The sequence below is a fragment of the Emys orbicularis genome, chromosome 12 (genome assembly GCF_028017835.1).
Source record: "Emys orbicularis isolate rEmyOrb1 chromosome 12, rEmyOrb1.hap1, whole genome shotgun sequence".
NCBI classification, from domain to species: Eukaryota; Metazoa; Chordata; order Testudines; family Emydidae; genus Emys; species Emys orbicularis.
The window spans coordinates 53761601-53778922 of record NC_088694.1 but is presented as its reverse complement, the minus strand read 5'-3'; the positions used below and the strand labels follow the sequence as shown (position 1 = coordinate 53778922).

The window sequence follows — 17322 nt, the reverse complement described above, 5'->3', positions numbered from 1 at the left end:
CCGAGCTGGATGAGCGAGCGTCTCAGAGGGGTGATTAAGAAAAAGCAGAAAGCGTACAAAGAGTGGAAGAGGGGAGGGATCAGCAAAGAAACCTACCTTATTGAGGTCAGAGCATGTAGAGATGGAGTGAGAAAGGCCAAAAGCCGTGTAGAGTTGGACCTTGCGAGGGGAATTAAAACCAATAGTAAGAGGTTTTATAGCCATATAAATAGGAAGAAAACAAAGAAAGAAGAAGTGGGACTGCTGAAGACTGTAGATGGAGTGGAGATTAAGGATAATCTAGGCATGGCACAATGTTTAAACGAATATTTTGCATCGGTCTTTAATGAGGCTAATGAAGGGTTTAGGAATAGAGACAGCGTGACGGAGGGGAATAAAGGAGGGGGGGTTGACATTACAGTACCCGAGGTAGAAGCCAAACTCGAACAGCTTAACGGGACTAAATCGGGCGGACCAGATGATCTTCATCCGAGAATATTAAAGGAACTGGTGAGAGAAATTGCAAGCCTGTTAGCGATATTTTTTAATGAATCTGTAAACTCGGGGGTGGTACCGTTGGACTGGAGAATAGCTAATGTGGTTCCTATTTTCAAGAAGGGGAAAAAAAGTGACCCGGGTAACTACAGGCCTGTTAGTTTAACATCTGTAATAGGCAAGGTCTTGGAAAATTTTTTGAAGGAGAAAGTGGTTAAGGACCTTGAGGTCAATGGCAATTGGGACAAATTACAACATGATTTACAAAAGGCAGATCGTGCCAAACCAACCTGATCTCCTTCTTTGAGAAAGTAACAGATTTTTTAGATAAAGGAAATGCGGTGGATCTAATATACCTCGATTTCAGTAAAGCGTTTGATACGGTACCGCATGAGGAATTATTGGTTAAATTGGAAAAGATGGGGATCGATATGAAAATCCAGGGGTGGATAAAGAACTGGTTAAAGGGGAGACTGCAGCGGGTCGTACTGAAAGGTGAACTGTCAGGTTGGAGGGAGGTGACCAGTGGAGTTCCTCAAGGTTCGGTTTTGGGTCCGATTTTATTTAATCTATTTATTACTGACCTCGGAACCGAATGTAGAAGTGGGCTGATAAAGTTTGCGGATGACACAAAGTTGGGAGGTATTGCCAATTCGGAGAAGGATCGGGATATCCTGCAGGGAGACTTGGATGACCTGGTAAACTGAAGTAATAGTAATAGGATGAAATTTAATAGTGAGAAGTGTAAATTGATGCATTTAGGGATGACTAACAAGAATTTTAGTTATAAGCTAGGGACGCATCGGTTGGAAGTGACGGAGGAGGAGAAGGACCTCGGAGTCCTGGTTGATCGCAGGATGACTATGAGTCGGCAATGCAACGTGGCTGTGAAAAAAGCTAATGCGGTCTTGGGATGCATTAGGCGAGGTATTTCTAGTAGGGATAAGGAGGTGCTGCTTCCGTTATACAAGGCGCTGGTGAGACCTCATTTGGAGTACTGTGTGCAGTTCTGGTCTCCCATGTTTAAGAAGGATGAACTCAAACTGGAACGGGTACAGAGAAGGGCTACTAGGATGATCCGAGGAATGGAAAACCTGTCGTATGATAGGAGACTCGAGGAGCTCGGTTTGTTTACCCTAACCAAAAGGAGGCTGAGGGGGGATATGATTGCTCTCTTTAAATATATCAGAGGGATAAATACCAGGGAGGGAGAGGAATTATTTCAGCTTAGTACTAATGTGGACACGAGAACAAATGGATATAAACTGGCCGTCGGGAAGTTTAGGCTTGAAATTAGACGACGGTTTCTAACTGTCAGAGGGGTGAAGTTCTGGAATAGCCTTCCGAGGGAAACGGTGGGGGCGAAAGACCTCTCTGGCTTTAAGATTAAGCTTGATAAGTTTATGGAGGGGATGGTTTGATGGGATAATGTGATTTTAGTCAATAAGTCAATAACGTGCCATCACTGGTAATTAGTATCAATGGTCAATGTGGGTCTGGCTGGAGAATCTTGCCTGCATGCTCGGGGTTCTGCTGATCGCCATATTTGGGGTCGGGAAGGAATTTTCCTCCAGGGTAGATTGGCAGAGGCCCTGGAGGTTTTTCGCCTTCCTCCGCAGCATGGGGCAGGGGTCGCTTGCTGGAGGATTCTCTGCGACTTAAAGTCTTTAAATCATGATTTGGGGACTTCAACAGCTGAGTCATGGGAGAGAAATATTCGAGGAGTGGGTGGGTCAGATTTTGTGGCCTGCATCATGCGGGAGGTCAGACTATATGATCATAATGGTCCCTTCTGACCTTAAAGTCTATGAGTCTATGAGTTACAAGAAAGGCAGTGCTACTATTGATAATTTGTAAAGATGGCATGACCAGGAATTGGTACAAACAAGCAGCCAAGGCAGGGTACGAGGGACGAGGTAACAAATACAACAGGATATGCAAAGATCTTAGCAACTAAGGGCTAGTCTACACTACCTGCCCGGATCGGCGGGTAGAAATTGATTTTTTGGGGATCGATTTATCACGTCTCATCTAGACGGATAAATCGATCCTCGAATAGACGCGCGTACTCCCACCTCATCAGGAGGAGTAAGCGCCATCGACGGGGGAGCTGCGGCGATCGATTTGCCGCCATCCTCACAGCACGGTAAGTCGAATAGGATACATTGAATTCAGCTACGCTATTCGCATAGCTGAATTTGCATATCTTAAATCGACCCCCCACCCTAGTGTAGACCTAGCCTAAGTAGCTATTTCAGACTCTGTGAGGAGCCATTCATCCCTCCCGTGGGGTTGAATATTTCATGAGGGGTGTTCCTTCTATCCCTTGTAGAGGGCAAGGGGGAGACCTGATGAAGAGCTCTGAGTCGCTCAAAAGCTTGTATCTCTCACCAACAGAAATTGGTGTAGTCAAAGACATTACCTCACCCACCTTGTCTCTAATATCCTGGGACCAGCACAGCTACAACAACTTAGCAGAGAAAGGCAGAACAAGTTAAATTGGCTGGACATGAAAGCCAGACAATCTGAAATTAGAAACGGACCTGTGTGAAATTTTTCAGATGAATAATTAATCAGTAAAAAATCCAGTTGCAAGTCAAGGAAAAGCATTTGTGATTTCAGCCTGAATAGTTTTGGCCAAAAATTAAAAAGATCACAAAAAATAATTTGAAAAATTCAAAATATTTTTTTTCAAGATTTTTCACATATAAGGTTTTCTTTTTTCCTTTTCAAATAATATATTGTCCCAAAATTGAGTGCATATATTGTGACAGACCCAGACCCAGAATGCCTCGCTGTAAAATGGGCCATGGAAACATTGCGCTACTACCTGCTTGGGCGCAGATTTGTCCTTGTGACCGACCATGCCCCTCTTCAATGGATGGAGCGGAACAAGGAGAAGAACACAAGGGTGACCAGATGGTTCTCCAACCTTTCCAGTTCCGTGTGCAACACAGAGCAGGGAGCCATCATGGCAACACCGATGGTTTGTCACGTGTGCACTGTCTGGCGTCCCAAGTTGCCCAACCCCTTGGCGTTGAGCAGGGGGGAGGGATATGTGACAGACCCAGACCAGTGTGGTACAGGAGTCTGGTAGAGGGCAAATATACTGGTCACTGGATGAGTAGTTTTCTGTTCCCTGAGTGACCAGAGCAGGGGCTGTACTAGAGTAATCAGGAACCTGCTAGAACCAGTTAAGGTAGGCGGGCTAATTAGGACACCTGGAGCCAATTAAGAAGAAGCTGCTAGAATCAATTAAGGCAGGCTAATCAGGGCACCTGGGTTTTAAAAAGGAGCTCACTTCAGTTTGTGGTGCGAGTGTGAGGAGCTGGGAGCAAGAGGCGCAAGGAGCTGAGAGTGAGAGGGTGTGCTGCTGGAGGACTGAGGAGCACAAGCATTATCAGACACCAGGAGGAAGGTCCTGTGGTGAGAATAAGGAAGGTGTTTGGAGGAGGCCATGGGGAAGTAGCCCAGGGAGTTGTAGCTGTCATGCAGCTGTTCCAGGAGGCACTATAGACAGCTGCAGTCCACAGGGCCCTGGCCTGGAACCCGGAGTAGAGGGTGGGCCCGGGTTCCCCCCAAACCTCCCAATTGACCTGGACTGTGGGTTCTTCCAGAGGGGAAGGTCTCTGGGCTGTTCCCCAACCCACACGGTGAATCTCTGAGGCAAGAAAATCCGCCAATAAGCACAGGACCCACCAAGATAGAGGAGGAACTTTGTCACAATATATATATATATATATATATATATATATATATATATAGTTCAACCCCAAATAAATTTTGTAATTTTTTAATTTCAGCAAGAATAATCCAAAACATTCCTCTTTTAGAACAAACAACCAAGGAGGTGGCAGACTCTCCATCTCTTGAAGGATTCCAATCAAGAGTGAATTCCCTACAGGAAAACATTCTTTTGTGAGACTCAAGTTACTAGGCTCACCATATAGCTAACTAGGTGGAATTCTAAGGCCTGTTTTATACTGAAGGTCAGACTTGATGATCAAATAGTCCGTTTTGGCCTTATATCCTATGCATCTAGCTAGGGGGAAATAAATTCACTCCTATGTACTGCTCAGGACCCCAAAGTCCATTGGGGAGCCTGGCATGAACCCAATGACCATCCAGGTTCTGTGCCTGCCTGCCTCTTTGTGGTTTGGGATTTTCATGAGAGCCTCACTTAGAAAATGCTCTGCCGCAGATGTCTTTCAGGGCCTGTTTGACTTGTTCATTGCGGAGAGCGTAGATGTAGGGGTTAAAGAGTTGGGCCACCACAGAGAAGAAAAAGGCCACAAATTTGTCAAATTCTTCTGCTCCCCGCTGACTTCTTCGGACATACCTGAAGATGGAGCTACTGTACAATATCACAACAACCAGGAGGTGAGCGGAGCAGGTGGAAAAGGCCTTTTTCCTTCCTGTGGTGGATGGGATGCGCATGATAGTACAGATGATACAGCCATAAGAAATGATAGTGACTGTGAAATTTCCAAGTATGAGAAGTGAAGTTGAAAGCAAGAGCATTACCTCAATGTGTCCCGTGTCTATGCAGAAGAGTTGGAGCAATGCGGCTGTATCGCAATAAAAGTGGTTTATGACATTGGGGCCACAGAATGGCACCAGGACGGCCATAAAGGCTGGGGGAAACATTATAAGTAAACTCATCACCCAGCAGCCCAGCACTAACTGGAAGCAGACCCTGCCATTCATGATGGTGCCGTAACGCAAGGGATGGCAGATAGCCACGTAGCGGTCAAAGGACATCATACCCACATGGAAAAATATGCAGGATCCCAGGACAAAGAATAACAACAACTGAAGAAAACAACCAGGGAGGGAAATAGATTTTCTCTCTGTCAGGAGGCTGTAGAGGAACCTGGGCATGATGACTAAGCTGAAGCAGATTTCCAAGAGGGAGAAGTTCCTGAGGAAGAAATACATGGGCGATTGGAGGCGATGGTCCACCAAGGAGAGGGTGACAACAGCAATGTTCCCCGTCACAGTCAAGAAGAAGACAACTGATAGAACCACGAACAGGATGATGTTGACATGGGGGTTGTTGGACAGTCCCACAATGATGAATTCCACCACCATGGTCTGGTTCTTCATTCTTCACTCATCTTTAAAGAAAAAATAAACCATGTCAAAACCAGCACCAATAGGCCAATAAGGACAGAACGCCTGCAGGAAAATTCTCCACATAAATAGAACTAATCTCTTTAATAATTTCTTTGAAAAAGTCATACGTTTTACCACAATTTATCATAGATTTTTAAGGACAGAAGGCACCAGTATGATCATTTATTCTGACTTCCTATATAGAATGGACCAAAGGTTAAATATCCTGTCTGTGAAAGTTTTGTTTTTGTTTTCTTCCAGGTCACTGATAAAAATAATTTAAAAGTACTGGGCCAAGAACCGATCCCTGTGGCACCCCTCTAAAAACACCCATGCTCAATGATGATTGCCCATATAGAAGTCCACTTTTCAGTTAGACGTGTTTTAAATCTCTTCAGTTTGCACCATGTTAATTGTGTATCATTCTAGTTTCTTAATCACAATGTAAAAAATCAAATAAAAAATAGTACCTGCCTTAAAAAAAGGGAAACAAAGGGGCCCTGGGGAATTATAGACCAAGCAGCCTAACTGTGATACTTGGAAAGATACCGGAACAAATTATTAAACGATCAAGTCGTAAGCACCTAGAGGATAACAGGGTTTTAAGTAATAGCCAACAAGTGCAAAGTACTAGATTTAGGAAAAAATATATCAAATGCACAGGAAAATGGGACTAGCTGGCAAGTAGGTAGTACTCCTGGAAAGGACCTTGGGGTTATATTGCCTCACAAATGGAATCTGTGTCCGCAATGCGATGCTGTTGGGAAAAGGCCAATATCATACTGGGGTGTATTAACAGGACTGTTGTATGTGAGACACAGGAAGTAAGTGACTAAATACTGGTGAGACCTCAGCTGGAGTGTACTGTCCAGTTGTGTAGTGCACACTTAAATAAAGTTGTGGACAAATTGGAGAGGGTCCACAAGACTGCAACAAAAATGATGAAAGGGTTAGAATACAGCCTAGGTATATTTGTCCTGCCTCAGCACAGGAGGGATGGAAAAGATGACCTTTCAAGTTCCCTTCCAACCCGACATCTCTATGGTTCTGTATCATTCTGTATCATATCAAATGCCTTACAGAAATCTAAACATATTGCATCAGCATTATTACCATCATCAAACAAACTTGTAATGACATGAAACAAAGCTCTCAGGTTAGTTGGGCTGAATGTACGTCCATGAACCCACGCTGACTGGAATTAATTCTGTTATCTGCCTCTATTTGTATGTTAATCGAGTCCCAGATCTGCCATTCTATAATTTTATCCATGGTCAATGTCAGGCTCATGGGAGTTTAATTACCTGGCTCATCCCATTTTCTCCTGCTTTTTCACCAGACCTACAAGTGAATAGGGTAGTTGCAATGTTAAGAACATAAGAACGGCCAGACTGGATCAGACCAAAGGTCAATCTAGCCCAGTATCCTGTCTGCCGACAGTGGCCAATGCCAGGTGCTCCAAAGGGAATGGACAGAGCAGGTAATCACCCAGTGATGTTAGTCTGACAAGATCTTGGATGTGAATCCTTCTTGCCCAGCCCACACTACCTATGACAGGGACTCTCTCTTCTGTTACACCCCACCCTGAAATCAGACATGGCAACCATCAGTGTTGGATATGTATTTTCTCTAAGATAAATTGTTTTCCTGCGAATGAAAATAACTTCACTGGGTTTCAAAGTTCTATAGAAGTAAATGGCAGATGCTCATGTTGTGGGCAAGCTACTGCTTCTGGCTGCCTGCAGATTCAGCCGGACATTGCTCTAACACAACATATTGGTTACAAATTAGGAAGGATTTCCCTTCCTAAACTCTGGTTTCATTGCCTTCCCACATAGACACCCGCCTCCCCTTGTATTGAATAGAAGCATAGCTTCAATGGCTAAATTTTAAATCAGTCACATTACCCAGCTTGGACCTGCAGGGTCTGATCCAATGGTCTTCAAAGTCAACTGAGAGCCTAACACTGGCTCCAGAGGGCTCTCAAACAATGTTAAGATGCTGGTGGCCACGGAGAGGTACTTACAGAGTTGGAAAATGGAGAGTGAGGACACAAACATTCGTCAGCAGGGACGGCTGCTCTCCGCATCACAAACAGAACCTGGAGAAAAGCCCTGTGTCTTTGCAGATTGGGTCCCATGCACCTCTCGAAACACTTCTTTTCTCAAAAGCTCTACTTTTTCAACAGTATTTCTCTAGGAGTTTGAATACACAGAACAAGAAGGTCTCTTATTTCTCAGAGATTCCCATTTTGCAATAAGCCATCTCATCCATCCGCTTGGCTTTGCAGCTAGGGGTAGCAGAATTTTTTGCAAGGGCACTTGTTGTAACTTCACCACCATGATGAAACAAATCTGATTGTTCCCACATTAAATGTATCCCATAACAGGGATCCCTGAAGTAATGGTAGCGGCATTGTGTCTACTTGCAAACCTCAAAGATTCATACCTGCAAAGATCTCCAAAGTCACCACACTGCGCACTTCAAATCCATCCTCAGATCTCACCAAATGCCACGATAGCCAGGAGACACTAAAGAATGGCAGCTGTTGTGTCACCTCTGCTCATCACATCTGTCATTATTTTCTACACATCTATCTCCCAACTGTGCTGTTGATCACATCCATATATTTCTGACTCAAGCTACACAGACTGAATATTTTCGGGAGAGCTCCCTTCTTTGCCTAGCACAACAGAACTGGGATCCTAAACAGGGGCCTCGATCTCGGACCACCGAACAAAACAATAATAATATTAACTGCCAGGCTCTTCAAATCGAGATCACTTTAAAATCCCACCCCAGCCATCCTGTTCTGTACAGCCTCACTCAGACTCGAGATGTTAGAAACACCTGCAATTGTCACAGAAATCCTGCTGCTGAATCAAGATGCTGCAATTTGGCCCTGTCTATCTATGCCTTTCTATATAACAGATCATGAGGATAAACCTGGGCTATATTAAACAACCCCTCCCTTTTGTGTTCTCATTTATAATAGTTGTCATGTCTGGTATTCTTGTTCCTCATTTTTGGCTGGGACCCCTGTGGCCAATTAGCTAATGAGCTTTGCTGACAACACTATAGGGACACACTTCTGCTCCTTTCTTCTAAAAGTTTTAGAAAAGAGCAGGTTGATGTTATGTTTCTTCGTTCCCCAGGGAGAAGCGAAAGGGTTCTGTGTCTCCACGTGCCAACTCACTCATTTTCTTGGCAAAACAAAGAATTGCTACAGAATATTTGTATCGCTTCAGGGAGATGGAGGAGATGACCTTGGTGTTTCCCGATTGGATCAAGAAGGCGGCAATGAAGAGAACCATGAATAGGAAGATATTGAAATGATTGGTCATTGGCCAGGCCCAAGAGAATGAACTCTTCTTCCATGGTGGTTGTCTATTGAAATGTATTTGTTCTAGGGAGAAGGCTGGCCCCTGACCAGAGGTACTGGCTTGTCAGCAGAGAAACTGAAGTCGCCCTGGTAGGATTCTGTGTTCCCTGATGAGGCTGGCTGGTGAGTCACCTGAATGAGAGACGGGACGGTGATGAAAGGGCAGAAGTGTCATGACTCACTCATGCTGTTCAGCCATTTTTCACCAACTTCCATTGAGGGAAGTTGCTGCAAGTGTGGGGGGCAGGCAGAGGTGACCCTGCCCACCTAAGCAAAGATGGTTCCCCAAGAACTCCTAAGGGAAGGGTGAGCTAGAGCGAGGAGGAAATGCATGTCAGATGAGAACATACGAATATAGGAACGGCCCTACTGGGTCAGACCAAAGGTCCATCTAGCCCAGTATCCTGTTTCCCGACAGTGGCCAGTGCCAGGTGCCCCAGAGGGAATGACCAGAACAGGGAATCATCAAGTGATCCATCCCCTGTCGCCCATTCCCAGCTTCTGGAAAACAGAATCCAGGTTAATTCCATAACTCCCCAAACATCAGTCTGAAATCTGATCTCTTTAATTCGGCTTTTATACAGGGTAAATATGATCTGCGCCATTAATGAGAAAATTAAACCTAACTCTCCCTGACTGAAATATTGTCAGGTACATTCTCGATGTACATAATTGAAGTACAATCAGTTGCTCATTGCCACATTAAGTTAATTACACCCACCGGTAACCTGCAGCTGTTTCATTGTTGTACGGATGGGTTGTTCCTGAGTGTCTTGGAATGCCTGCAATCTTTTTTCTGTGCTCACGTGATAAGAACATAAGCACATAAGAATGGCCATACTGAGTCAGACCAAAGGTCCATCCAGCCCAGTATCCTGTCTCCTGACAATGACCAGTGCCAGGTGCCCCAGAGAGAATGAACAGAACAGGTAATCATCAAGTGATCCATCCCCTGTCGCCCATTCCCAGCTTCTGGCAAACAGAGGCTAGGGACACCATCCCTGCCCATCCTGGCTAATAGCCATTGATGGACCTATCCCCCATGAAATTATCTAGTTTTTTTTTTAACCCTGTTATGGTCTTGGCCTTCCCAACATCTTCTGGCAAGGAGTTCCACAGGTTGACTGTGTGTTGTGTGAAGAAATACTTCCTTTTATTTGTTTTAAACCTGCTGCCCATTAATTTCATTTGGGGACACAAGCTGTTTAGGCTGACACACCCCTTGTTTCCAAAATGTTAGAGTTGTTACATTTGAGTCGCTCGACTTCAGTTACTCTACTAGAACTAAAGTGAGCGTGGCCACACTGGGTATGTCTAAGCTGCAGTCACTGGGTATAGTTACCATACATCTAGGAATGGTTATTGTTTTGATACTTTTTTTCTGCAATGCCTTTACCTTAAGAATAAATGTGCTGGCTTAGAAAGCACCAGGAGGTAACCTGTCACTGTTTGCAGTTCATTGGTCAGAGCCCTTGATGAGAAAGCAACACCTAGACACTGTGCATTAGGCAGGGTGTCTTGTGGGGGATTCCCCATGTATAGCGGGGGTTGTTCATTCCTTAATACCCCCAGTCAGAAAGGCCTGGCCCAAGGGTCCTTGCTCAGTGACAGGGGATGGCTGGAGACCTGACTGGACATTACGGGAGTGGACCAGGGAGAGGGATACAGGTACAGTGATCCTGGGTCTGTGATAGTTTGCTCTAAGGAAGGGGAAATGTAATGAATGCTGGTGACCAAAGGTGACGGCAAAGATGCATTGGGATTGTTGCATAATGTCCATGTGCTTTGGAGAGGAAGGATGCGCTTGTGCCTGAGATATCGGCCTTAGAGTGGACAAAGTTGGGCTTAATTCTTTGTTCTGCTACAGAATCCTTGTGTGACAACTGGGAAGTCCCAGCATCTCTCGTGCCTCATTCCCCTGCTGATGGAATGAAGATGGTAATATGTCTTTTCTGTCTGTTGAGATTTTAAGGCGTTCAGGACCAGGATTGCCACTTGGTGTGTGTTTTCAGATCACCATGGGCCCTGAACTTGGTTGGGGACTCTAAGCACAATCATAATTTTTTTTTCTTAATGAGATCCTCACATTCTGTGAATGGTATAAAATTACCAAAGTATTGTACACATACAATTAAATACAATACAGGATGCACAAATTTTCTGCCACTGCTGTTCAGGAAACACCTTAAAACAGTGATTTTCAGCCTTTTCAGACTACTGTAGTCCTTTCAGGAGTCGGATTTGTCTTGCATAGCCCAAGTTTCACCTCTGTAGGGAGCCAGGGTGGCTTCCCTCCGAACCTGAGGGTAAAGGGCCGCTCTCCCAGCCTGAGTGGGCGGGGCCAGACCAAGCTTACTCCACCCCCCGGAAGGGGAGGGGTGGAACAGGAAGTATAAAGGGCAGGGCCCTTAGCCCAGTCAGGGCAGCACCAGGGAGGGAAGCAGATGCAGACCGCGGGCTGCTCCCTTCAGACCCTGCTGCTGGTCCAGGGGAGGCCCTGGACCAAAAGAAACCTGACCTGGAGGAAGGACACGGGCTACCAGGACTGCCGGCCGCCGAGTACCCGGAGGAGCTGGAGGAGCCTGAGGCAGAGGTGGAGCTGGAGCTGCCAGCAGCCGAGTACCCGGAGGAGCTGGAGGGACCGGAGGGACTCGCTCGAGGGACCGGGTAGGAAGGAGCCCAGGGACAGAACTGCACAGTGTGGTGAGTCTATTTGGTCAGCATGTTGCGGAAGGACCCTGCTGACCCAGTGGCGGGACCCTCGCCCCGCCACTGTCAGGGCCCTGGGCTGGAGTGAGTTCCCCTACCCCGGCCAACCCGCCTCGGGTAGCAAAATCCCAATAGCGCGAGAGACTCTTGCCAGCGCTCCCCTGCCTGAGGAGGGCACTATAGACTCTTGCCGGCGCTCCCCTGCCTGAGGGGCGCGCTAGAGACCTTTGCCGGCGCTCCCCTGCCTGAGGGGCGCGCTAGAGACCTTTGCCCGCATCCCTCCCTCTGCTAATTCCCTAGTGACAGACGGCCTGACGCAGGCCGGCCAGTGGGACAGTAGCTACCCACCACCCCCTAGCGGCTCGGTGGGCCAACCGACGCAGGTCACAACCTCACTTAAAAACTACTTGCTTACAAAACCAGACATAAAAATACAAAAGTGTCACAGCACATTACTGAAAAATTGCTGACTTTCTCATTTTTACCATATAATTATAAAATCGATTGGAATATAAATATTGTACTTACATTTCAGTGTACAGCCGTATAAAGAAGTTACTCTCTGTATGAAATTTTAGTTTGTACTGACTTTGATAGTGCTTTTTATGTAGTCTGTTGTAAAACTAGGCAAATATCTAGATGAGTTGATGTACCTCCTGGAAGACTTCTGCGTACCCTAAGGGGTACGTGTTCCCCTGGTTAAGAGCTACTGCCTTAAAATATTAAACCGAATTACATTATTTATACAGAGCCAAGGCTATTCATATCACAAAACTATGACCTTGGAATTAGGCTTGGAAAGGATTACTTCTACCTCTGTAAATGACAATAAACATCATTTCCACCATACACACACAAACCAACGAAAAAGTATTTCCATTGACAATAATCAAAATTTACCTCTGGAAAAAATAAGAAAAATCTGCTTGAGAATTGATTCGAGTTTGATTTACGGATATTGACTTTGTACACGTTAACATGTAATGTTAACAATTTGTGTTTTAATGGTTGCAATTCTTTACCTTTTAAATCTCAATGCCTAATGTCATTAAATAATTGTCTTTGTTGCTCTTATTGCTTCGCACACACCCCTATTTCTTGCAACTGTGAAAATTTAAGTTGATGTATATAGAAAAAAGTACTTAAAATGAACATTGATATTACCTGTGAAAATTATTAAAATGCTAACAATTGAATTCTGCCACACCTGCTTCTAGTACAGAGAACCAACATGTTGGACTATCTTGGGGAAGAAAACAGAATAGTTAATCATACATGGCTTTAGAAATGCAGGTTCTTTGTCAGTGCAACTGCTGCTACTGCAGGGCTAGTCTAGTGAAGTCCACGTTAACTTCCACATGAGTTGACTATGTCTTCAGAGTGAGGCTCTGCCCTCCGACCAGATGCCTGTGTGCTCTGCCACAAAACTAATTCATACCAATAATAACCATTATTAATAACAATGCTTGCATGGGCCATGAGTGAGCCAGCCTTAATTGCAATGACTAGTATCTTACTCTGCAGGCGGACCTACTGATTTCAGTGGGCCCGTATTACAACCACTTTATGAAATCCTCGAATGGACAGCTGAATTCTGCAATCTCAGTCCCAAAGTCCATGCATTTTGCACATGAGTGGGAGGGATCGCTGGACTTCTCTGTAGGGCTTCATAGTCCAAATCACAATTTAGCCCCAGGAGACTGGTCATGGAGCAAAGTTCTACTTAGTTGGAGTAAATTTGTCACAATCTGCCCCATGAAAATGAACCCTGTCTCCTAGAGGCAATGGAGCCTGGATGGGAAGTCACTTTTATTCCCTAAAAAAACCCTGCCAGACGAAAATGATTTTTATTTTGTCAAAAACATTCATAGAAATGTTTTGGACTTTCACTAAAAGCCCCAAACCCACAATTTACTCACTCCTGCACTCTGTGCCCCAATTTTTGTCAGATCCGCTATTTCTTTCATTTTAAATGTAAATTTCAGTTTGTAAAATATGAATAATTTTCAACTTTTAGCTTTAATGAATACCCCCACAATTTTCCATATTTCAGGTCAATTTCCAGTTAATAAAAAAAGACATTTTCTGGGGGTAAGAAAAAGCAAACAAACAATTGAGATGGAATTTCCCCCTTCAGTTCTACCTGTTTGCTTTCTTTTCAGAGAGAAAAGCAGTGCCATCAAGATCCTGTCCTCGTATCCCCAGAGATGCTGTAGTGCTCATTAGCCAATTGGTCTCAAGGAATAGCAGTACCAGTGAGAGAGGAAAAATAATCATGGGGATTGAAAATAAATAAATGGGAACTGGAAATAGAGTCATGCATTTGCCACAGGTATCAATCACTACATACAATCTCTATGCTCAGTTTCATTGCATGACATGGATTTCATAGATCTAAGACCGGGCATGGAAAGATCATTGTTACATTAGTATAACTTATTACTTTTGAGACTAGTTCACTAGATGATCCATTGCTAGATATCGTACATCGCATGAAATTTGTGTCTTTGTTCAAACGCCAGGTGAGTGAGCAGCCACCATGGAGAACCAAACTACAGTGACAGAGTTTATCCTTCTGGGCTTCACAGATGTTGTCTGGCTGCAGATCCTGCTCTTCGTTTTGTTACTTTTCACCTACATCTTGACCATAGCAGGAAATATTCTCATTATCTCCATCACTCTGGTCAACCGGCGCCTCCACACGCCCATGTATTTTTTCCTCAGGAACTTCTCGCTTTTGGAGATTGGCTTCACCTCAGCGTCCATCCCGAAAGTTTTGTTCAATGTGGCGTCGGGCTGCCAGTCCATATCTGTGGCTGGGTGTTTTTCACAATGTTTATTTTATCTCACTGTGGGCACTGCTGAGTTTTGCCTGCTGGCGGCTATGTCCTTCGATAGATACGTGGCCATCTGCAAACCCTTGCACTATACGTCCATCATGAGTAGTCATTTCTGTAACTGGCTGGTGCTGGGCTCTTGGCTTATTGGTTTCGGGTATGTGCTCACCCCACTTGTTCTATTGTTCCGGTTGCCATTCTGTGGCCCCAACATCATTAACCATTTCTTCTGTGACAGTGCTGCATTGCTCAAACTTGCCTGCACAGACACCCAGCTCCTAGGACTCCTGGCTTTCCTCTTGGCCACAGGCAGCATATTGGGCACTTTAGCCATCACTGTCTTCTCCTATTTCAAGATCATCTCCGCGGTGATGCGCATCCCCTCCGTGGCTGGGAGGCAGAAAGCCTTTGCCACTTGTGCCTCTCACATCACCATGGTCTCCATGGCTTACGGCAGCTGCATCTTCCTGTACGTGAAGCCCATGGGGAGCAGCAGGCTGGACTGCAGCAATAATGTGGCTGTTCTCAACAGCATTGTGTCCCCTCTGCTCAACCCCTTCATCTACAGCCTGAGGACCAAACAGGTGAAAGAGGCCTTGAGGGAGGCTGTCAGGTGGATCACGGTATTTTCTAAGAACTCCAAAGTTTGACATTAAGGTGACACGTAGAAACAAGGTTGGAATCTATCGAGCTAATAAAGGTTCAGATCGATTTCAAATTATGCAGCAACAAAACTCAGGCCAGTTAAGAGCTTAATGCCCAATGGTGTCACCATTCTCCATGCCGATTGGTATATTAGTTGGCAGGAAGGCCTGCTGAGTTCAACGGCTCTACTTAAAGGGCGGAGATGTCCAGCATGGGAGGAAAGGTCTCTGAATCTGGCCCTCCGCTGCTCTGGGTTTGGATCTTGCCTTTTTACAGTGCTTTTCAATAACCCACCAGCTTTACCCTCCAGACAGCCAATCCGCTATCCTCAAACCACATGTCCACATACAGCTGTGCCGGCCGACTGCACCTCTTGATTCCAGGGGGTTAGTTTGAGTCAGAGTTGCCAATTTTGGTTGGATGTATTCCTGGAGGTTTCATTACATGACACAGTCTTTAATTAAAGATTAATCTTGGATTCCTGGAGACTTCAGGACAATTCTGGAGGGTTAACAACCCCAGTTGGAGCTGAATTACTCCACTGGAGCTCGAGTGAGCGTGATCACACTGGGTATGTCTAGACTGCAGTCGCTGGGTATTTTTAATGTACATATAGGCAGTGATATTGTTTTCAGATGGTAGCTCTGTAATGCTTTTACCTTCAGAATAAGTGTGCTGGCTTAGAAATTGGAAACTGCTGGCACTCCATTGGTCATAGCCTTTGGCGAGAAAGCACCACCCCCGGCACTGTCCCTTGTGGCTTGCTGGGGATTTCACAGTGTATGGTGAGGGGCTGGGCATCCTTAATACCCTAGTCAGAATGGCATGGGGCAAGGGTCCCTTCCCCGAGACAGCTGTCGGCTGGAGACCTGATCCGGCATTCTTGGAACAGCCCAGGAAGGGGGACACAGGTGCAGTAACTCTGAATCTGTGACACTTTGCTCTAAGGAAGGAGAAATGTGATGAATGCTGGTGACCAAAGGTGACTGCAAAGATGCGTATGCTGCCTGTGATTTGGATAGGAAGGATGGCTTGTGCCTGAGACATCTGCCTAAGGCTATATAAGGTTGGGGGTCAATTCTTTATTCTGCCACAGAGTCCCTGCGTGGGAACGGGTAAGTCACTGCCTCTCTCAATGCCTCATTCCCCATCTTGTAGAATGAAGAAGGTGATATCTTATTTCTCTGCCACTTGGTGTGTCAGGAGAGCACCATGAGCTCTGAACTTGGCTGGGGACTCTAAGCACAACCATACTTTTTTTTTTTTCATGAATGAGACACTTACATTCTGTGAATGGTACAAAATTACCAAAGTGTTGCAAAAATATGAGTAAACATAACCTGTAGGATGTGACAGTTCTCTGCCAGTGCTGCTCGAGAAACATCTTAAAATGTGATGTCAGATTATTTATCTGTACAGAGTCAGAACTGTGCAGACCACAGAATTATGACCTTCTAGCTAGGCAGGGAAGTATTTTTTATTGGTAAATGCCTGTAAATGTTGATTTCAGCTGTACACACACAAACCTATGAAAAAATATTTCTGATGATAATATAAATTTTAAGATAGGCAAAGTAAGAAAAATCTGCTTGAGAACTTATTAGAGTTTCAGTTAAGGAGTTTATTTTGTATATTTTGACATGTAATGTTAACCATTTGTGTTTTCATGGCGATAAATCTTGATCTTTTTACTATCAGTGTTCACTGTCACTAATCATTCTTGTCTGACTGCCACTCCCATATGTGCCTGGAATTGTGAACATTTAAATGGATAAAAATAAGTTAAAAATTAAAAAAAGCTTGAAACTCACTATTTTGTGACAATTTAAATCGATATCAATATGAAAAAATGCTAAAAAAGATACTTTGATATTTTCTATCAAAATTATAAAAAAAAATGAAAGTTGAATTCTGCCCAGCTTCCTTATAGAGCAGCTAAAGAACGGGCTGGACAATATTGGGGAAGGGAATCGAATGGTTAATCGTGCATGCCTTTAGAAATGGAGGTTCTCTGTCAGCGCAACAGCTGTTTCTGCAGGGCTAGTCTAATCTAATGAAGTCCACGGTCACCTCCACATGAGCTCACCTCTGCGGTCACTGTGGTGAAAGGTGTATTTATCTTTTACTTCACGGTATCTCACTTGTGGGAGCTGTGGCCCA

General features: G+C 44.8%; 2 protein-coding genes across 2 annotated transcripts; one reads left to right on the top strand and one right to left on the bottom strand.

The window, feature by feature from the left end:
* Positions 1-4650: 4650 nt before the first annotated feature.
* LOC135887226 (olfactory receptor 6C76-like) lies at positions 4651-5580 on the bottom strand. Its single transcript, XM_065414998.1, has one exon. It carries the CDS (start codon positions 5578-5580, stop codon positions 4651-4653), a length of 930 nt encoding a protein of 309 aa, XP_065271070.1.
* An 8639-nt stretch (positions 5581-14219) lies between these two features.
* LOC135886417 (olfactory receptor 6C65-like) lies at positions 14220-15167 on the top strand. The gene has a single exon (XM_065414171.1). The coding sequence runs from the start codon at positions 14220-14222 to the stop codon at positions 15165-15167; it is 948 nt and encodes a 315-aa protein (XP_065270243.1).
* Positions 15168-17322: the final 2155 nt, after the last annotated feature.